This window comes from Phascolarctos cinereus, unplaced genomic scaffold (genome assembly GCF_003287225.1).
Source record: "Phascolarctos cinereus isolate Bilbo 61053 unplaced genomic scaffold, phaCin_HiC Scaffold_4;HRSCAF=312, whole genome shotgun sequence".
Lineage (NCBI taxonomy): Eukaryota > Metazoa > Chordata > Mammalia > Diprotodontia > Phascolarctidae > Phascolarctos > Phascolarctos cinereus.
This window is the reverse complement of record NW_027555847.1, coordinates 78,260,733-78,283,780: the sequence shown is the minus strand read 5'-3', so window position 1 is coordinate 78,283,780 and position 23,048 is coordinate 78,260,733. Positions and strand designations below refer to the sequence as shown.

General features: G+C 38.8%; 1 protein-coding gene across 1 annotated transcript in view; it reads right to left on the bottom strand.

Moving 5' to 3' along the window:
* Positions 1-15,460: 15,460 nt before the first annotated feature.
* The window catches only part of TNS3 (tensin 3), a 425,395-nt gene continuing 417,807 nt past the window's right edge, over positions 15,461-23,048 (bottom strand). The window contains 5 exon segments of the mRNA XM_020977772.2: positions 15,461-18,751; positions 21,111-21,137; positions 21,244-21,312; positions 22,580-22,613; positions 22,616-22,747. Coding sequence (XP_020833431.1) covers positions 18,607-18,751; positions 21,111-21,137; positions 21,244-21,312; positions 22,580-22,613; positions 22,616-22,747 — 407 coding nt within the window. The 3' untranslated portion in view covers positions 15,461-18,606.

Sequence of the window (23,048 nt, the reverse complement as noted above, 5' to 3'; positions counted from 1 at the left end):
TCAGTTGATGATCTCATCAGCTCTCACGGCTTCCACGATCATCTCTATGCAGATCACTCTCTGATATATTTGTCCAGCCCTAATGTCTCTTCCAACATTCAGCCACACATCTCCAACTGTCTTTTAGACATCTTGTACTGGATGTCCCAAAGACATCTTAAATTCAACAGGTCCTAAACTAAACTCATCTTGTCCCCTAAACTCTCCTTTCTTCTTAACTTGCCTATTACTATTGAGGATACCATCAGCATCTCAGTCAGCCAGGACTGCAACCTAGATGTCCTTAACTCTTCACTTTCTCTCATCCCCCATATCCAATCAGGGGTCAAGTGCTGTCATGTCTATGTTGCATAACGTCTCTCCTATATGCTCCCTTATCTACAACAATGCAACCACCCTGGTGCAGGTCCTCCTCACCCTGCCCCTGAATTATTGCCAAAGTCTACTGGTTGTTTTCCCAGACTCAAGTCTCTCCACCCTGAGCCATCTTTCACTCAACAGTCAAACTGACTCCTAAATGCAGGCCTGACCTTACCATTTATTCAGTAAACTCTTTGGCTGCCTATTAAACCCAGAATCAGATATAAAGTCCTATGTTTGGTCTTTAAAACCCTTGTAATTTGGCCCTTTCCAATATTTCTAGTCTTCTTGGACCTTTCTCCAATGTAATCCAGTGATACTGGCCTTCTTACTGCCCATTTTCACCAACTATCACCCATATGTAGAACTCTCTCTCCCTCATCTCTGCCTCCTGGCTTCCCCCGCTTCCTTTAAATCTCAGCTAAAGTCCCAACTTCTGCAAGAAGCCTTTCCTGGTCCTCCTTAATCTTAGTGCTTTCCCTTTCAAAGTACCCCTAATTTATTCTGTGTGTATCATATTTGTATGTAGTTGTTTGTATATTTGCATGTTATCTCCCCCACTAGACTGTGAACTCCTTGACAAGTATAATCTTTTGCCTTTATTTATAACCCCCATCATGGGGCACAGTGCTTGGCACATAGTAGATGCTTAATAAAGGTTAGTTGACTGAATAATTGCAACTTTGCAACTAAACCAAGGAGACCCTGAATTACAGGCATGACCCAGGTTCAATATCTGCCTGTCTCTGCCACTGAATAGCTGTGTGACCCTAGGTGAGTTACTTAACTTCTCTGAATCTTACTTATGGTAAGATCCTCAGGATCAAGGGTTCTTAACTTGTGACCAGGGACCTTTTTAAAAAAAAATTTGATAACCACATTTCAGTATAATTGGTTTCCTTTGTAATCACATATATTTCTTATTTTATACAATCAGAAACATTATTCTGAGAAGGCATCCATATGTGCCAATGACACCAAAAAGTAAACTTCAAAGTATCAAGGACACCAAAAAGGGGAAGAACCACTGCTCTAGAGGCACTGGTTTGCAAAGGACATTTTGCAGCAAGTCCTAGAACACTCTAGAGCCTCTTCAATGAAATCTCCAGCCACAGAAGAAAAAAACAAGTGAATAGAAAAAAAAAAGTTTCTTGTCCAGTTTAGGAAATGCAATTGAGTTAGACCATTAGTACATATGTCTTGGACAGACACTTCAGATGGGTAACAATAAACTGGACTCAAGATCTAATAGGAGAAAGAGAATAAGACAGATTCCCTTTGGAATATTCATAATCCTATAATATTATCAAAGATCTCAAGTTGTTCCTTTACTCAAAACGCTCTTTTTCTTTTAATGTTAATATTCTCTGAGTTCTGCTACATGTATGCAAATCATGGCATGTGATTTCCAGTCAATCAAAATGTCTTCAATGAGTCAAAATATGAAACATGCACAAATAAAAATTACACAAGGTACTATGTGAGAAACAGCATGGCACAGTCCATAGTGGATGGAGAAGTCAGGAAGAAAGAACTGGGTTCAAGTAACAATGGGCAATGACTGCTCAGTGTGACCCATAAGCTCTTAGTGTCTCCAGACAGCTCTCTAAGACTATATATTATAGAGAAAATGTAACCTGCATCAGTAAGGGGAGTTTCCTTATAAGAGTCCATCACACTGGTAAATTCACAGGGCTTATAAAAAAATATTACAGGGAGAAGAAAATTCTAAAGTCCAACTGGGAAAACTTAAGGAGAGAGAACACACTTTTTATTGCTTAGTTACTTTGCTGATTAAAAAAAAAGGAGAGCAGTAGAATTGATGACCTTTTCCAGCTTTACACTCTTTTTTAATGAAAATTAATTAACACACAAAAAACAAACTTAAAAAACTACACTGCTGCAATTAGCTATGATGTCCACTAGGGTGTGCTAGCACCTCACCATTGTCACTAGGCTAAAGCAGTCCAGGGCTACACCTAGCCAGCCTGCTACTGATGACTAATTGTTTCGGGTCTGGGTATTTTACTTTTTCCTCCGGGAAAAAGGAGGACTGAAGAAAACAATGCATAGAGAATAGCTCGCCAGGATAAGTGGGCGTGGAGGAGCTGCATTCAGAGGCCCCTTTCCTCTACTTACCTTGGCCTCTGCAGCTTGGGTCCACATTACATTTCTTTAAAATAGAAACTGCCATACTCAACTAGACGGAGCTAATCATTAACTTGATTTCCTTTGCCCCCCTGCCGGCTGGTGTTTGCAGACCTATAAACTTATGTCCCAATGGCTTTATTAGTATTGACTTACACTTTTGTGACCTCCTCCCACACCTAGAAGCTGCAGATGGCGCAGATGTTCCCTGCCACCCTGCTTTAGGGCTGTCTTCTATCTGGAGGAAGAGAGCAACTGTTGGGCAATGCGCCCTCACCTGCCTCTTTCATTGTATTGGGGGATGGAAGTTTTATTTATTTAATTGCTCAAAGCCGGAGCAGAGTTAACAATCAGCTTTCAGATAAATCTAGCCCTCATTTTGATTTAAGCCTGTGACCCCTAGAAATAATTTCTTTCCTTATGGGCAGCTGTAGTGTATGGAAAGAGAACCACTAGGAGCTAGGAAGATCTATGTTTGAATCCCACCTCAGACGCTTACTATGTGACCCTAGGCAAGTCACTGGATGTCCCTGAGCCTTAGTTTCCTCAATTGCAAAATGAGGATAATATCTCTGGCACTAATATCAGGATTGAAAAGAAGTTCAATTAAAATAATGCATGTAAATTGGGCTTTGCAAACCTTAAACCTACATAAACATGAGGCTCCTGAGAAAGTTTGTCAGTTCTTTAATTTACTATTTCCCAGGGAAAGGGCATTGGGCTCTTGTGACTACCACCTTTCTTGGGCCAGATGCTACAGATATTGTAAAGAAACCCTGAAGAACCTACCCCCTAGTGGCAGAGGAGAGCCCTAAAGTGAGGCTATAACCCTAAACCTGAGAACTCCTAGGAAGCAGATTGTATAGTACCCACCCTTCACTCCATACTGAAAAATCCCACTGGAGAATCAGCTAACACCTTCATTATGATCTTACACTTTCAGTAAAGAGGTGAGAACAATGTAGATATCCACTGATTGGGGGATGGCTGAACGAGTTGCAATACACGAATACGTTGGACTTTTTTGTTATTGTAGTTCAGTCATGTCCAACTTCTCGTGACCCCATGTAGGATTTTCTTGGAGAAGATACTGGAGTGGTTTGCCATTTCCTCCTTCAGTTGATCCAGGGTCACATAGCTGGGAAGTATCTGAGCTTGGATTTGAATTCAGGTCTTCCTGACTCTAAGGCCCAGCACTCTATCCACTAAGCCACTTAGCTGCCTCTTCAGTGGACTGCTGTCACAAATGATGAATACATAGAAGCATAAGAAGGTTTACCAGAACTGATGCAAAAGTGAAGGAAGTAGAACCAGGAAAAGGCAGATATCAATAGAACAATGCAATGGAAAGAACAACAAAAGAATTGGAACTGAATGCTAGGAAATAATAATTATGAATGAAAAAATGTAATGGAAAAACAATAACAAAACAATTGGGATTAAATGATAAGAAATTATAATGACCAAGTTTGGTTTTAGAGAAGAGATAAGATAAAGCCCCTCATCACAACTGCCACTTCTTGGTGGAGGGAGGGAGAGAACTAAGGGTATGCAACACTGTATACAATGTTAGATGTTTTCCAAGTACTGGTTAGTTTAAACTACACTGTTTTCCACCCTCTTTTTGCTATAAGGAATGACTCTCTGGAAAAAGAAATAAGGAGACATATTTTGGAAAATGTAAGCGATATATAAAAACAAAAGATATCAATGTAAAAATAAATTAAAATGGATTTTCATATTAGAGAACGTCTTGAGATCACAAAAAGGACTATACTATTTTCTAATCCAACACATTCTCTTCTTCCTATTCAGTTTTGGGCTAATTCAGTGAACTGGGTATCCAATTGTATGCCATAGTATGTACAATGAACATTTTTTCATCCATTTGAGTAAATATATACATACACATACATGTGTACATATATACATGTATATACACATGTTGTATGTGTATATATGTGCACATATACATAAATATATAGTTAAGCCTCCTATTTCCCATGAAGTAAAGTTCCAACTCTGCCTGGCAATCTTAGCCCTCTATGATTTGGTGCTACCCTTTATTTTCAGCCTTCTCATATATTGTTCTCCTTCACCCTACATTGTTGTTGAGTTATTTCAGTTGTGTCTGACTCTTATTGACCCCCATTTTGAGATTTTCTTGGCAAAGATACTGGAGTAGTTGCCATTTCCTTCTCCAGATTATTTTGCAGATGAGAAACTGAGGTAAACAGAGTAAAGTGACTTGCTCAGGGTCATACAGCTAGTCTGAGGCTGGATTTGAACTCATGAAGATGAGTCTTCCTGAATCCAAGCGCAGTGCCTTATCTACTGTGCCACCTACCTGACCCTTCTGCCCTCCATACCTCATGTTTTCCCCCCTCTATGCCCTTACTCACATGGTCCTATGTGTCAAGCGTGTCTTCTTTCATCTGCTTTGCTTAGTGTCTTCATATAGACCTTTTAAAACCCAAATTAACTATCATTTCCTCTATGGAGCCTTCTCTGCTCTGCCAGTAAAGACTTTGCCCTGGAACATCACTTAGTACTTTGTTTGCACCTCTCTAATGCACCTACATGTAGGATTACATATTGTCGTCATTGCTCCCTCTAGATGGGTAAGATCCTTTAGAATAGGGTCTATGTCCTGTAGAAACTTAGTATCTCCCCCTAGCACTTCTCATTTTCTGAAAAGTTAGGCATTTTGTAAATGTTTGTGAATTGGATTGGGTTGAAAACCTTGCAGTAAACAGCAAAGGTATAACTAGAAAAGTCTGTACCTGGGATAAAAACAAAAATAAAAACAAAAACAAAAACCAGTGTTTGTGTAGAGTGGCAGCACAAAAGCTATTATGGGGAGGGGTAGCAATTCAGAAGGCAGTCTGACTGCAGGCAAAATGGGCAGCCTATTTCCTTCCCCTCTACCCCAACACCACATGCCCACAACGTTGCATATTCTCCTCTCCTCTTCCCTCAAAACAGAAGGGGTGTTGCCTGAGGGATGGCCTGTCCCTCCCCTTTTTCCCCCCAGCCACTAACCCCTTCCTTTCTGTTGATGCCTGCTTTCCTCTGACTCCAATCTTTTGAAGGCATGGGCTGACTACAAGGTATGAGACTCTGGGGGCTACAGTCTGGATTTTCTTGCGAAGTACAATTACCCTCAGCCAGAGAGAAACATGCGCCCAGGAATATGTACTCCTGAGATAAAGCCCCACCTATCCCGTCCTACTCAAGGATCTGGTCCACAGGCCAAATGAACTTCAAGAGTAGTTGATTAACACTTCAGAAGCTACTAAATTTTTCTGTCTTGTTCTCCCTACCTCTGCTTTCTCTATTTCTGTCTCAATCTTTCTCCTACTCTCAGACATTTGTTCCTCCTTCAGATTGTTGATCTATTTTTCCTTCTCATCTTTCTTCATCCTCTTCTCCTTTCCTTAATTGGTTAATGTTGTGGAATTTAATATGTGAAACCATTTGGTATGTCTGCTTCCCCGTCTTAATTTTAAAATTAAATGAGTTTAACCCTTCCTGTGTCTGTCTCACAGGAAAGAAAGACAAAACAAATGATTTTTTTAAAAAACTTCCATGTGGCATTTGATTCATCCTTTCCCTTGGCCAGTGGACCTTGACAGAAAAAAAAGTTCCTTCTTGTGACAGGATACTTCTTTTTGACCCCACAATCATGTTAGTAGCAAGGTCAGTAGATCATGTCTGAAATTAAGACCAGACTGAAAGTATGGAAGACTGCGATTCAAAGAGGGAAAGGAGGAAGTTTGTGCATATGAATTATCCTTTCAAGCCAAGGTTCACCATATGAAAGTCCCCGATTCCAAGTTTCTCCAACAAGGTTGCCAGGGTGGGTTTTCTTTGCACTGATGTCTCCTGCACTTCAGTAGAAATGCTGTCGAAGATTGCATTATTTCTATTTTTTTAATCCCTGAAGTAGAGTTAATTTTATCCCTCTCTTCCCCTCTATGTAAAACTGCATGGTCACTTTGAAATGGAAGAGAGTCGGGTTTGACTTTCACCTTTGGCACTGACATGCTGTTTGTTTAACCTCGGTTTCCTCATATGCAAAATGGGTATTATAATACTTGTCTCATAGACCTATGTGAGGATCAAATGAAGTAAAGCATATACAGTGCTCTTCCAAACCATAAAATGCTAAATGTCAATGACTATTAAATGGACACTGTACCAAAATCACTGCAGGAGGCTTTCCAATAACTTCTTCAGCTCCTTCTGTGGCTAAAGTTCTTAAGAAGGTTGTTGACAAGCACCGTTGATGCTTCCTTTCCTCTCATTCTCTTCTTAACTCTCCATAGTCTGGCTTCTGACTTCATCATTCAGCGAATCGGCTCTCTCCAAAGTTAACCGTAAGCCAACGGCCAAATCTGATGTAATTTTCCCAGTCCTTACCTTCCTCGATCTATGTGCGTCCTTTGACACTGCTGATCACTCTTTTCTCCTTTCTAGTTTCATGACTACCACTCCACCTTGGTTCTCTTTCTACCTATTCCTTCTCAGTCTTTGTGCTTTTATAAATGTTGGCTGAATTGAATTAATATAGTCCTTACTTCTAAATTGTCACCTGTTTCTAACCTGTCACTTTCAAGAATCAGTATATGAATGCGGAGCAATGGTCAGGAGTTAGACTTGAAGTCTGAGGATCTAGGTTCAGAGCCTACATCTCCCATTTGCTACTTATGTGGCCTTAAGCAAGTTATTTAACTTCCTTGGTTCTCAGTTTCCTTATCTGAAAAATGAGGTGGGGAGTGGGAGTAGACTAGATTATCTCTAAGATTCCTTCTAGCTCCAAATCCCTGACTCTACAGCTTCAGTTTGGGCAGCTAGGTGGAGCAGTGGATTGGCCTCGGATTCAGGAAGACTCATCCTCATGAGTTCAAATCCCAGCCTTAGTCACTTACTAGCTCTGTGACCCTGGGCAAGTCACTTACCCTTGTTTGTCTCAGTTTCCTCATCTGTAAAATGAGCCAGAGAAGGAAATGGCAAACCAGTCCACTATCTTTCCCAAGACAACCCTAAATGGAGTCATGAGGAGTTGTACAAGACTGAAAAACAACATGGCAGTCATTATGCAGGCAGTGTGACAGAGCCCAGGTATTCTCATTTCGGGGTAAACACAGTCACAAGGGATTTAAGAAGCTCATCAAGGAGGTTTGATTAATTGTAAATAACTACATTATCTTGTTGACATTTATCTTTATTTTATTTCCTTTGTGAATACACATTATAAACTCTATAATTTATTTCCTGTCATACTAAATAGGGGGCATGGCAAGATTTACTAAAAGCCAAGGTACCAAAAAAAATGTTGAGAACACTTGTTATAGTATAAATAGCACTGAGCCAAGGGTCTAGAAATATCGAGGTTCAGAGCCTACCTCTGACATTTGCTGTATGACTCTAGACCAATAAAGTGAAACAAATGTGTGTAGAATGCTCTGTAAACCCTGAAAGCCCACAAAAATGTCCACCATTGCCAGAACAATACGGTCACCAATTTGGCAACCCATCTTCAAAAATGTTCCAATTTCTGCCTAAGAACCTTTCTTCCATATCAAAATTATCTAACTCTTGACTTGTGTGTGGACCACAAATTTTCCATATGGGAAGTAATTTTCCCTGATTTCAACATGGGAACGCCAGGGCATTTCTTAGACTTTGTTTAGGAATGCAAGTTCATCTCTACTTATGAGCTTTAGGATATGGCTCAGCCCTTCTCGTTTTCTCAGACCTGTCTAAGAAAATGTCAACAGGATTGGATTAAAGAAAAGAGATAAGTGTTTTCCCTCACCCAGTGATGGAAGAAATGTAGGTAAGTCAGTAATACATCAGTTTGGTTTCCCCTGGGGCCTCTTCACCTCTAATTTCCTTCTGTATGACACTGTCCGTAGGTACTAATGAAATTCATTTATGATGACCTGCTTTTTTAATTTTTTGATTGTAAGTTATTTTTATATCTTATTTTTCTAGGTTACAAACATGGAAGGTAGAGGTTGATTTTTTAGATTTTTAATTGAACTAATTTCATAATTAGTTTAACTGTCAAATAAGAAGACATAAACTCTTGTGAGTCTGTAACTCATAGAATCTAGATCTTTATTTAGAGCTGGAAGAGACCTTACAGGTGACTTGGCCTAGTTTCTTCATTTTACAGAAAAGAAAACAGAGGCCCAGAGAGGTTGTGACTGGCCCAAAGTCTTGAACCCAGATCTTCTGACTATGAAACCTACATTCTTTCCACTATATGACTCCGCTGTTTTCAGGGCAGAAATCAGTCAGTCAACAACTATTTATTTAGCATCTACTAATGCCAAGCACTGCGTTAAGTGCTTGGTGGTGCGGACCATGACATCAGGGAGGTGATGCCATGACATGCAGGTGAATTGGATTTAAGTGAGGGAGGGCTATGCAAAGTCACCAGCCTCACTTTCTCCTCTGGAGCCATCTGGGTCCAGTGGCCAGATATGGATCAGGACAACTGGAGATGACCCAGAATGCAGTGGGGGACCTTGACCTTTTCAAGCTAAGGTCTCAGTTTAAAGCAGCACCCATTCAGTGATTAAGACCTAATAAAAATGAGGCAAAAATGGCCTCTTTAAAAAAATAGATCTAGTTGAGTGCTAGGGATACAAAAAAAGACAAAACAACAAACAAAACCAAACAACAACAACAAAAAGCTAATTATCTACTGAGGGGAAAAGAACATGCAAACAAGGTATATACAAGAAAATTGAAGATAATCAATAAATGGAAGGCACTAGCATTAAGGGGGTTAGGATGGTCAGGAAACGCTTCTTATAAAAGATGGGATTGTATGTAGCTAGTATAATATGTGGGGATTTTCAAGTGCCTGAGAATAGATAGTACCTAGAAGAGCTTGAAGAGATCTTTAAGACCACTTAATCAAGCTTCCTTCTTTTTCAGATAAGGAAAATGAGGCTCAAGAGGAGATGTGACTTGTCCAATATCACCAGAGAGGAAATGGTGAAGCCTGGACTCGAACCTAGTTCTTCTTACTGCCCATATGGTGCCCTTTCTAGTACACCCTGTTTGCTCTCCCAAGTATATGACATCACATATTAGTCTATCCCAAGAACGTGTGTGTGTGTGTGTGTGTGTGTGTGTGTGTGTGTGTGTGTAGAACCGTTCTGGCAGTCTGGTAAAGCCTGCAGACCCTGTCTCAGAATCCTATCTTTAAATAATTAAAGGAAATACTAAACCTCAGAAGTTAGTGAACATAAAGGTTTTATTTTTTCCTATCCAACTTCACAGCCTCTCTTCCCCCAATTCCCCAGTCCACCCTCAAAAGTTCCAATGGATCCCAGCTTAATCATGCCTGGTTTAAAAGCTGTCTTATAAAGATGAAATGATTGTTTAGTTGGCAAAATATTGCCACATACAAAATGTTAACACTTCTTTTTCTTCCTTACTAAAATTCTAACGTTCATGCCTCGATGAAAATGGGCCATAGTAACCTGAAGAAGAGAAAGATAAATGTTTCTCACTACTTTTTAATCTTAATAGTCTTATTTACCTGGTTTCCTCAAAATATGAGGGTAAAAGAGAAATGAGGACAATCTATTTAGAACCATCTCAACTCTCCTCTCCACCCCCACCTTCCTATCTGTGGTCAGTAGAACTGTAGGGGTTGGAAGTGGGGTAGAAAGTATGATGATGAAGAAAAGGGCAGAGAAAAAGGATAAGGATGAAAAAAAAATAAGGCAAAGCTAGGGAAAGAAGATAGAGGGAGGAGGCTAGAGAGAAAGTAAGCATTAGCAGTTAAAGCCTGCTCTAAAACAGAGGAGATTTAAGTTGCAGATTATTAGAACTAGGACGGGTCTTGGACATCTAGTCTAACCATTCTCATTTTATACATAAGGAAACTAAGGGGCAGAAAGGGTAAATTATTTGACCAGAGTAACGCAAGCAAAGAGGGTACTCAAACTCATGTCTCCTGACTCCCAGACTTGGTTCTTGCAGCCATCAAAGGAATTGGAGCATTGCACCCTCTTCCCTTCCTCTTAAGCTACACCCCCATTATGCATTGATTCTTCAAGTCCTGAGCCCCAGTGTGATGATATTCTGGACAGCTGGTTAAACCACTGAAGTGCTGAAGAAACATCACAAGCCAACTCAAGAGCAGTAACCAATGATTTCACCTGGCCCACTCCTCATTTCTGGCTAAAGAAGAAGAGGGAGAGAGGAGAGAGAAGTGAAAAGACAGATGGGTAGCATGCTTTGGCTCAAGCTCAAGATTTGACCAGTACTAGGGACATTTTGTCAAGAACAGCATTGTTTCTAGTGCCAGCAGACTAATCTGAGCTCTGTCTCTTTTTCCTGTCTCTGACATTCATGTGGGTGACTTCCAGACAGAGACTACTAACAGATGTTGGCTGGTTTACTGGAGGAAAAAAATGCTACAGCAACCTGGGCTTAGACTCATATGCAGGTTACTTTTGATCATCCCCAAACCACTGGTTCTTTATGTAGAGATGCCAATGGCACTTCCTGAAAGACTTCAGCCTCTTGGGACTGTTAGGATAGCCCTTAAAGTTTTCTCTTCACCATTGTCACATAATAGAGGCTCCTGCCTTGATCTGGATCAACTCTTCTCTGGTAAACTTTCTGGTCTCTTAAAAATTATTGAAGACCCTTTCCAAAGAGCTTTTGTTTATGTTGGTTATATCAACAGACATTTACTATATTCAAAATGAAAATGTCTTAATATTATTATGAAAACAGTTTTGACCTCATGGATTCCCTGAAGGGGTCTCTAGGACTACCAAGAGGTCCCTTGACCATAGTTTGAGAACTACTGTTCTGAGTTATTTATTACTTTACCATCTGTGAATGGTACTTGACTTAGGGCTTCTTTCAAGGAAAAGGGGCTCAGGAAACAATGCCAATGTTTCTGAAATAGAACTCCCAAAAAACAGGGGTCTGAATCTCAACAGGAACATCTCTTTGCTGGCATAAGTCCATTAAAAATTATCTTTATAGTGTGAAGATAATAAAAACCCTCCCATCTCTAATTAATTCATTCTAATTAGTTCCCTTAAGAGCAACCCCCTAGGATTTGGCTTATTGGTACAGTCCATCGTTTCTGGAATAGGTGTGCTACTACTGGGCTTGGGTTTGAGGAGAAGAAATGAGCTTTTCCTTTCCCTGCTCCCTATAAAGAAACACACAATTGAGAGGCAACTTGGTGTAATGAATAGAAAGAGTTGCATTTGGAGTCTAGAAGACCTGGGTTCAAGTCTGATTCTAATATGCACTAGCTATGTGACCATGGGTAAATCACTTATCTTCCTGTGCCCCAGAGAGGGCTGCAGAGATGATGCCCATCTGCACTGGTAGGAGTTCCTCACTAGATATTCTGTACACTGATGAAATTATAGGTCCCATCCAAAACATAAAAATTTAAAAGTACATATAAATTCGTTGATGTTTTGAAGGTTTGGTTTGCTTTGTTTTGCCACTTCACATTATTGGCAACAAAACCTCATTAGACTTATATCTTCTTATTCTGAACCTCAAACCCTGGCGATCCTCTTCCCAGATTCCCATTTCTAAATGTCTCCCTCTTTTCAGTTCATTGGTAGGTAAGTAATAGTAGTTACACTTCAGGGTTGTCAATAACAGACATCTTTTCTTAATTTTTTCTGTTGCTCAATGACCCCATTTAGCTTTAAACCCTTTATCATGGCTCAGGCTCTTCCAGGGGCTGCTTTCTACATTTTACATTTCCCAAGAAATATTTGGCAAATACAGTATATAATGATTATTAGATTGTGATTTCCTTAAGGGCAAGGGCTGTCTTTTGCCTCTTTAAGTATCCCCAGACATTAGCCCAGAGCCTGACACACAGTATGTGCTCGATAAACAAGACTATTAATTATCCTATCTCACATGCTTTTAGCATTTTGAAAGTTTTAGATCACCTTTTCCAAACAATTGAGTGAAAGGAGTAGTACAACTATTATTATTATGACAGATGAGGAAAATGAGGTTCAGAAAGTATAACTTACTTCCCCATTATCAGTCCAGTCAACAAACATTTACTAGAGGCTTGCTTTGTACCAAGAAATGAGGTTAAGAACTGGGTATACAAAGAAAGGTAAAAGCAAGATCGTGGTCCTCAAAAGACAGTGATATGCAAATGTGCATACAAGGTAAATACAATGTAAACAGAAGGAATGCACCACCAGCATAGGAGAAGTGGGGGAATGAAGTAGATCAGATAAGGTATTCTGTGGAAGGTGAACATCGGAGTTAAGTGCCAGAACTGGGGCTCCCAACACAGGTCTATACCGTATATAATATTGAACATGTCCTATTTTCTCCTCCAATAATTAAGGACAGGGTAAAGAACCAGCCTTCCTTACAATAGTCCCCTTAAGATATGACCCTCATCATTAAAATCTCATCTATAAGATGCTGTGATGGGGAAGAGGAAGAAGGGCTGTAAAAACCAGAAACTCCAAAAAAATTCAGAAGGTAGGAAACTCCCACTCAGTAATACAGATAATCCATTATTCTACAAGACGACAATCAAAATTTCTTGTGGTTCTTTGTCCTAACCCCAGGCATTCAAATTCCACAGAAGTCAGAGTTAAAACTGATACTCCAGGGAAGCAAGATGAGAAAAACAGAAGAGTAAGTTCTTAGAACATGAAAAGACTGAAATTAAAGTTTGGGTATAGTCCAGGAGAGGCGCTTTCAAGGGAGGAGAGAGAATACCATTTGTAAATTAAGTTAAAGTCAACTCCTAATTATTAGCACTTGTGGAGAGGAGAATGGGTAACTGGTACATAACTTTGAAAATATTTTTTAGCTTTGGAATCAACTTTCTGTGAGGGAGAGAAATGTCTTGAAATTCATAGGGAAAAATATTGAGCTATACTGAGATAATCTAACAGTACTAACTGGGAAGCTGCCCAACCATTCCATCCCAAAAGATTCCAAATGAAAAATCCATGCTCCTAGTGACAGCCCTAGATACCCCTTCTGTCTCAACAACCACAAAATTAATCTTTTAGTCTCTGAACCAATGGAAGTGGTCAAAAGTGCCTGAGATCCAAAGGGCTTCTCTATGTTCCAAAGATGGAGTTATACGGTTCATAAAAGTGGCACTTAAACACGCATTGGCCCACAATGTAAATCTGCTTCCTCCTTTCCTACCATCTGTTACTTCCCCATTCACCATCAGTTAATAAATGCATATCTGATTAACTGAATAAAAGACAAACAAAAATTTGGTCCCTCATATTTTAAGAAGTACTTGATGAATTGATTTTAACATACACCCATTCACGGGGATGTGTTCAAATTTTGACTGGATGATAAGTGTTAGAATGGACTATATCGTTTTTAAGGTCTTCTTGGTTCTACATCTGTGATCCTATGACCTGGATCCAAATCCTGCCTCTGATGCTATGTGACCCTGGAGAAGATATTTAACTTTAAGGTACCTCAGACAACTCTCTAGGACTTAACCATGAAGTTAAATGCAACAAGATTTCTTCAGTGATCCTTGGAGTAAACAAACCAAAATGCCTCATAAAAAGAAATTTAAATGCAAATTTGATATACCTGATTTTTAACAAAATTGTTCTTATTTTGTGGCTCCCAGAAATAGAAATACCAACCTGGCCCTCAAAATGTACCTGCAGTGAAAAATATCCATTTTTACATGACTAGTGAGATGTCAAGGCTTCTCACAAGCCACTTGGAGTGGGGAAATGTCTTGTTTCCCCATAGTGATTCATGGGAGCCAAAATTTGAATTCCCTTCATGAGACGGTAACACTACACATTGTAAATGCTTTCTGCCACCCTTATCCCTACCCCACCTTGATTTTATTGGAAATAATAAGATTTCAAGCTGAAAGAGAATTTAGGTATCATTTTACAGGTGAAGAAATCAAGGCACAGGGTGTACATACTTCATAGGTAGGTGGTACTAGTAATAGCTAGGGTCTGAACCCAAGTTGGTCTAGTCCAAATTCAGGGGTTTTTCTGGTATGTCACAATGCCTACTTACGACTGTCAGTGACAGTCATAGTTACACCCAAGTTACTGGATGAATCAGAACTGGAGCTAGTTCCTGTAATTTCCATGCTGGCTCCATTTAACTTTAGATACAAAGGGAAAATCATAGAAGAGAGTTGTCTTTGGGCTGATATGGTTCAATTTCTGGGGTAAAGGAGGATGCTTGTGTTATCTGTCACACAAAGGAAGAGAAGGGGAGGCAGTTGTTCTATTTGACCATAAAGATCTCTTCCTCCCATATCTTGACTATAGCATGACAAGAAATTTGCTTCCAGAGGATAAAACATTAAATGCTGACTCCTACCATAGAAAGTTATGAAAGGATTTTAATTTGCTTGTGTTTTTTTCCCTCCTATTCTCCCTTTCCTTGACTTCTCTAAAGAACTTTCCCTTCTTTGAACAGATTTCCTTTTAACTTATTTTTCAAAGCAACCCCTTCATGACCTTGTTGCCTCCAGACCCATGTCCTTCCCACCTCCATTCTTTACTTCCTCAAAATAAAATCTTAAAGGATTTTTACAGGTGCCACCACCTAACACCATCAAGCCCCAAATTCGTTCTCAGAATAGACTTTTCCTGCTGCTGTTTAGTTGTTTTCAGTCACATCGAACTCTTTGTGACCCAATTTGGAATTTTCTTGGTAAAGATACTGGAGTGGTTTGCCATTTCCTTCTCCAGTTCATTTTACAGATAAGAAAACTGAAGCAAACAGGGTTAAATGACTTGCCCAGGGGTCACCCAGCTGGTTAGTGTCAGGGGCCAGATTTGAACTCAGGAAGATGAGTCTTCCTGATTTCAGGCCTAGCACTCTATATCCACTGCACCACCTAGCTGCCCCCCCCCCCGAACAGACTACTCTTAATCTAATAACAGAGACTTAACAAATTCATAATTTTATTATACTCTGAATAGAGGTGATATTTAAAAAAGCAGAGAAATCGACTATACAAAGAATTTATAGGACATTCATTTACATACTGAATATATATTTTTTACAGTATGGAGCAAAGGTAAAACATCTACTAATAGATAAGGCAGAGAAGGCAATGTTAACATGTCAATGATATTAAAGATACCCTGGCACCATTTATTTAAGCATGGCTTTTTAGCATGTCCATATTGTAACACTGAAGGATTATAGCAATACGATTTAATAATAAGCAGGTTAGTAGGTGCCTGGCTACAAATACATGTGGCAAAAAGCTAATATGAGTTCACCAGTCTTTCTTTTCAGTACTGCATATACACATCTTGAAACATCCCGGGGGAAAGCATGCCATGTTAACAGTTTGACCACACATCTGTCACAAAAAGAATTTGTGTAACTGGATAATGCTATTTACTACCGAGTATACCTTACAGCTTTTCTTCTGAGTATGTAAAATTATTTCATACATTTCTAATATATGTGGTAACATATCATAAGAGAAACACACTGTGAGAGCTCTCCTTAGAACCATAAAAATGGACCCTACTTTTCTTGCTAAGAAGAGTCAAGCTCCTAGTGGATTTTCCCTGATGCTCTTTTTAACACAGAGCAAAAATTGAAAAAGAGCAAAAAATAAAAATAAAAAATAAGCATGCCAGTAAATGATCTTTAAAAAAAGAATGGCAACCTTCAGGCTCTGGAGTCCTTCCTGAATACATGTGGGCATGAAATCCTGTGACAATATCTTGAAAACTCCAAGTCACTGGATACTGGAAGGAAAGGAGGGGCCCCAATTCCACAGAATTCTCTTCAAAAAGAAGGATTTTTCGAATCTGACTTAAGTTCTAAACAAACTTTCTTCTTCTTCCTTTGTGGGGGGCAGCCTTTCCATGACAGTAACACTCTTAGAAGATCCAGTAATTTAAGCCCTCTCCAACATTTCGTTTTCCCAAACTTCTGATGAAATGAACACTGTTGGACTGGATACCCCTTGGAAGTGATTTAGGAGTTAAAATTCTGCCTGATTGGTTGTTCTTAAGGCACACAGGAGCTCCGAAATGTCTAAGCAGCCTCTTCAAATGGCAACGCACATACTTCATGATGAGTAAATGTGTAACAGAATCATAAAGCATTTGGCACAGAAATGAGGCCCTGGCCTTTGTCATGCCAACTGGAGCAAGAAGTTATCTACCTTTTAGCTTTATATACAATGCCCACTGCAACTCAGTCAATTCCAGTTGCATTTGAGCTGCCATCTTCTTCCCTGCCTTTTGCTGCCCTGACCCATGCATTAAAATAATCTCTTTATAAGAGTAAATTTTCAAAGCCTAAGTTGGTCACTATGATTTTTGCATAAAAGAAGCACTGATATGTGATCTTGGGAAGGATAGGAGGATATTATTATTAAGAAAAATTTTAATGGGGGATACTTGGGGGTCTTTGAACATTTATTCAGCACTTTGTGCATAATAGAAGAGAAAGTGAATGTTTCATCAACCAGGCAAAGTCCTGGATCATTGGTCCCAGCAGAACTTCACCAACGGCAGATTTGCAGGGAAAACCATTTAGATATAGAAATATACACGAGTATGTATTTGCTCATATAATACAGCAGCTAACAGGACAACTAAAAAAGTTTGTATTTTCAAGGATCATCCCTTTTCTTACCTTCATTCTTAGGATGCTACACTGAGGACTATAATACAAAGCAAACCACTGAGCAGTGTGACGAGATCCATATGAGAGCTTATAAAGGCGCAAGGTGCCCTATATATCAGCTTGTTTCTATCCTTACAAATGACATCCAAAATAACAAGCAGATGCCAAGGCAAGAGTTTAACAAAATAATTTTCTTTTTCCCTTCTGGACGCATTAGCTGATTCTATCCACAATAAAAAAAAAATTTAGGCATAAAAATCTTAAGGAAGTGAACTTGATGAACAAAATATTGAGAAACAAATTCAAATATGCAGAAAGACTTTCTGTTAGAACAGTATTTCCAAAATACAGGATGTGTTATAACAACATCATAAGAAAACGCTGACGTACTTTCTAAGCAAGGCACATGCAATAGCATATACTTTAGATACAATAACACAAAAAAACGCAAAGTTCAACAAGGTGTCTAGTAAAGAGTACTCATACAATATAGCAATATCAAATTTCTACCATAAATAATCTGGCATAGGCAAAAAATATAAATTATATAAAATCATTTTTTTGCTTTTCCCTCATTTTTATCCTGCTACTATTTAAAATGGTTTCTTTCTTGCTTGACTCTTCATACAAAATATATTTATTGAAATGAACAAAATACATCAAGCCTTTACCATACAATTTTTTAAAAATGACATCTCTAACTTTTCATAAAGCACAATGACCTCAATCACTCCCAGATTTAGACCCTACAATATTGGTATCCCTGCACCTCTGTCTGTCTTCATGGTCCCTGAAAAAAAAAATCAACCTACACTAACCTTCATCAGACATACTTCCCCCTTCTCAGTTCAACTCTAGTCTTGGTTATGGAAAGATGAAGGGAAGAGAAAATGATTGTACAAGAGGCCCATTATCCTCTGACAGAACCTCAGTTTATAAGGGTCACAGCTACTGTGGATGCAAAAAGGACAAGTGTCTCCATAAGGCCATGCACGCAGTTCTATTACGTATTAAATCTCATACAATTCATGTAATATAGTGAGTAACCAGGCAATCATTTCATTGTTCACCTGAGAGAAGGTGAAGAAGAGTACACGAGCTTTTCTCTTTCAAAGTTTGTCTCCAAAATGGACTCTCTGGATAGGTACAGATGCTCCAGACACAGCTTCTTTTATTTTGAACTTGGTACTTGGCTGTGAAGATGTTTCAAGAGACAAAAATTTTCTCTTGAGAAAGGCCAAGGAATTTTGAAGTCTTTCTTTTAGAAAAAAAAAAGCAAGGAAGGAAGGAAGAAAGAAAGAAAACGTACAACAGGCAGAAGATTCTCTTTTTCTTCTTGGGATTGGTACGTTTAAGGAAATTGTTCAAAAGGACGCCATCCCTCCCTACTCACACCAAAGTCTAAAGGGTAGTCTGTCTGGCAGGGAGGCTTCAGATCTTTTTGGGGGAACCAATCATGACCTTTGATACAAAGTTCACAATGGCACTGGCGGGCTGCTCGGGATCATGTTCTGCAAACAGGTGGCACACATTGTCCGTAGCACTCCCTTGTTTTCTTGCAACAAATCCAAATACTCTGGAAAAGGCAATTTAAAAATTAAATGGGCAACACATACACAGAACCACAAAATCACCCTGCGCAAACATTCACACACTGTTTTTCTCTTATTATTTACTTCAATCACGTCACCACTAGAAAACATCTCCTCGTTATAACAGTGTCTAACAAAACACATCTGTGATTATCTAATCTGCTTTATTTGCTAGTCCATAGGTCATTTCTTATATAAAGAGAAGTGGCATCATCATTTTCATTATCATAACTAACATTTGTATAGGGTCTACTATGTGCCAGGCACTGTGCTGAGCTCTTTACAAATATTATGTCGTTTGACCTTAGGAGGTAGTTGCTATTATAATTATTATTTTACAAGATGAGGAAACAGAGGTAGAATTTAAGTGATTTGCCCAGGGTCACATAGCTAGTGTGTATCTAAGACTGTAATCAAACTTAGCTCTTCCTAACTCTAGCATTCATGAATTTGTTTTTACAAACATTTTAATAATTACATGTTGATATAATTATCCCTTGTCATCTCTCTCTCTCTCTCTCTCTCTCTCACACACACACACACACACACACACACACACACGTTAAGAACCTCTGCTCTATTCCAAATTACCTTGCTAAAAATATATTTGAAATTTGAAAATTGGCATGGCTCACATATAAGAAACATTGTAGACCTTTAAAAAATACAAGTCAAACACATAGGGTCTGTTTTCCTTTACTTTTATATTCTTAAATTACAAACTGTAGCCATGGTGTCCCAAAATTCTAAGTGAAATTTTAAGCTGTGTCAGGCTTAGCAGCTTAAAACTTCACTAAGGCTTTTAGGAGTTCCCCCCACACCCCATAAATGGCTTTTTTTTGGGGGGGGCAACTGGGATTAAGTGACTTGCCCAGGGTCACACAGCTAGTAAGTGTCAAATGTTTGGTCTGAGGCCACATTTTAACTCAGCTCCTCCTAAGTCCAGGGCCAGTGCTCCCTCCCATAAACTTTTAAAACAAAGAGTAGCATTTAATTGTTTTCTTCAAAGAGTTGAAGCCACTATTTATACTAAATGTGGCTAAATGGTGGTTCTGGAGTCAGAAGAACTGAGTTCAAATCCTACCTCTGCTGCTTACTATCTGTGTTACCTTGGGTGAGTCAAAGAGCCTTCATGTACCTCAGTTTCATCATCTGTAAAATGAGGAGGTTGACCTAGAAGGTCTCTGAAATTCATATCATCTCTAGATCTATGATTTTATGCTACTTTTTTTTTTCAGTTGGAAGGATGCTAGCTTTACCAAAGGTGAATAGCCAAGGATTCCAGGGCAGGGGATATTCATTGATAACCACAGTTTAACCCAAAGATAATAAAAAAAATTCTTTTGAGAGCAGAGACTGTATTTTGTATTCCACCCAATGTCTAGAAGAGCGTTAGCACATACTGTTTATTCATTCAAGTAATACTCACAAATTGACTAAAAGACCTAAGGACTGGAGCCAGGCATGAGAAATGTAATGATCTTTCCCTAGAATTATATATACTAATTTATGAAATAGTCACTGGGTATTCAGATATAAATATCTAACAGCAAGACAGAAAGGTCTTTCCTACTTGAGTTAGGAAATTCACATGGCCCTTTAGTCCCTTCACTGAGCTCCACTGACCTCAAAACTATTCCAGTCTTTACTAAAAGGTACCTTTAAAAAAACACAGTAATGATGTATAATCTCTTTTACTTTAATTAATGATGGTTGGCAGTATCTTTTTTTCAGGCTACACATAAGTTATGTTATATTACTCATTGCACATAAAGAAGAGAGAGGCCATGAGCATCTTTGCCCACTGGCAAGCCTTTCTCTAAATATAAAAGATTATACTCTGTCAAAATAACTGAGGGGTTATTCTGTGGCAAAAGGATTAGACTTGTTTTATTTGCCTCAGAAGACAGAACCATAAACAATGGATAAAGTAGACCAAAAAAACAAAAAACAAATTTAGGTTTGATGTAAGGGAAATTTTCCTAACAATCAGAGCTATTCAAAGTGACATGGGGTGCTTTGGTTAATGGGTTGACATCAAGCAAAGGCTAAATTACCACTTGTTAGGTCAGGTCTGACTAGATGAATATTGAGACCAATTCTAAAATATTGGCACTCTTGTGATTTAGTTCTCGTCCTTAAAAACAAGAAGGAAGCTACATGTTTCTAACAAGAATCAGGGTGGTCTTGCATGGTCTGATGGGCACGGTAACAATTTAGAAAGATTGTGCTAAGTGATCATCTGGGGAAATTGGGACAAAAGTTCAAGTCTACATAACGACTCCAAGCTAAAAGAGTCTATACTTTAAAATAAAGGAATTCAGATAATGATGGGCAACTTACTTTGCCGAAGGGCCATCTTTGATCCACCTGATTGTACATGAAAGAGGAAACAAAATGAAAGCATTAGTTCTGTTTACATTTTCAAGGCAAAATTAAAGATACACACATTTATTAACAAGTGAAAATGCCTTACTTCCTGTCCTGTGGATCCAAAGCACAGAAAATGACAGTGTTCACAGGATAATGTCTTCGGAAGAAAAGTCTGTTACAATGAAACAGAGGGAGAAAAATCAATGTTTTCAGCATTTCTCTTTTACGACTGAGGTACGGTGATGATTATCAGTGTGAGTAGGGGCACTAAGTAGGATATCTTGAGAGGCAACATGATATGTATAAAAGGACACTGGATTTTGTGGCAAGAGACATAAATTTCAGCTTGGCTTGTTCTTCTACCTATGTGCAACTGGGCAATTCACTTAATCTCCCTGAGTTTCACCTTCCTTCTCTGCAAAATCAGAGTTTTGGATTCGTTATCTCCAAAGTTCCTTAAATCCGTGATGACTCTTCTAGTGTTATAAATGTCTTGGAGAAACAGATGAAGAAGGCCCATTGTACTTGTAACTTATGTTATTACTCTGGAAGATAATAATAGAATTCAAAGTAATCTTTATATTTTAAGGAAATGATTTTTAAAAAGACACAAACACAAAAAGTTACATTGGTATTCATGTAAGGAAGGCCATTATTTTGGACCACAGGTTAGAAAAAATTACAGTATGAGAAAAAGAAATCTTGCTACACAATCACAACAGGAAAAGTACTCCAAGGCATAGACTTTGTCCTCATCATGACCAGTCACCTAGATGATATGATGAAGTCATGCAAGGCTTCAGGGATGTGTGTGTGCCAAAGCCACAGAAAATAAAATGCTACTATTGTAAAAAGTAAGTAATTAAAACAGTACTGTAATTAAAGAAGGTAGTAAGGCATGTAAGACCATGTATGTAACCTCTCTGATATACTTGGCAGTTGTCTGATAAAACTGTTAGAATAATATGCCTGGCATGCACTTCCATATTTCTGAAGGGAGAGGAATTGGCTTTATGATGTTATTGGTACAGGGAGTTCCCAAGTGAGGAAACTCCCCTCTACCAATGTAGGTTGGCACCTTGTCTGCAACATAGAGTCTTAGAGAGTTTCCTAGATTCCTGACAGCTTCAGTGACATGCTCAGAGTCACTTGGTATTATGCGTCTAAGTTGGAAGTCACACTTTGGCTTCCTGGTCAGATCTGCATCCATTATATCACACTGCCTCTCTCTACCAAATTGTAGAAAAATGATTGAAAGAAGCTTCCCAAACAAGATTTTGTTTCAACAAGAAAAGGAAAGGAGAGCTTGGGATCTTTCTAAACTTGAAAACCACCAATAACTATAAAGAATTTTTGACTCAATAGCACCACCCAGAAACGATAGAGAGAGCAAGCAAAGTAACATCATAACTTAGACAAATCCTACAGAGGGCACTTACTTCCGCTGATTGTCAGTCAGTGTAATTCCCTGGCAGACACTTTGAAATGGACGACTGTAGAAATGGGAGGAGGATCTTGAACCAGCGTCATGCTCAAGGCTTTCTGTACAGCTTGGTAGCCTGTGAGTGACTCCATTTCCACGGAATTTAAGTACCAAACATTGCAGGCTGTCAAGAGTGAAAAACAACAACAACAAAAAGTTTAATGTCATTTTATTTTCTTTTATTCAACGTACTAGTTCTTTTTTATTATACAGGCAATCGGTCACCATCAATTATATATTTAGATGCTGCTACATTTCTGAAACTGTGCTAAGGCACTCAGAATAGATTTCAAATAAAAATGTGAGGTAGTCCCTGCCATCAAGAGGCCTGTTTTCTTTCTTTCTTTTTTTTTTTTTTTGGTCTAGGCAATGGGGTTAAGTGACTTCCCCAGGGTTACACAGCTGGTAAGTGTTACATGTCTGAG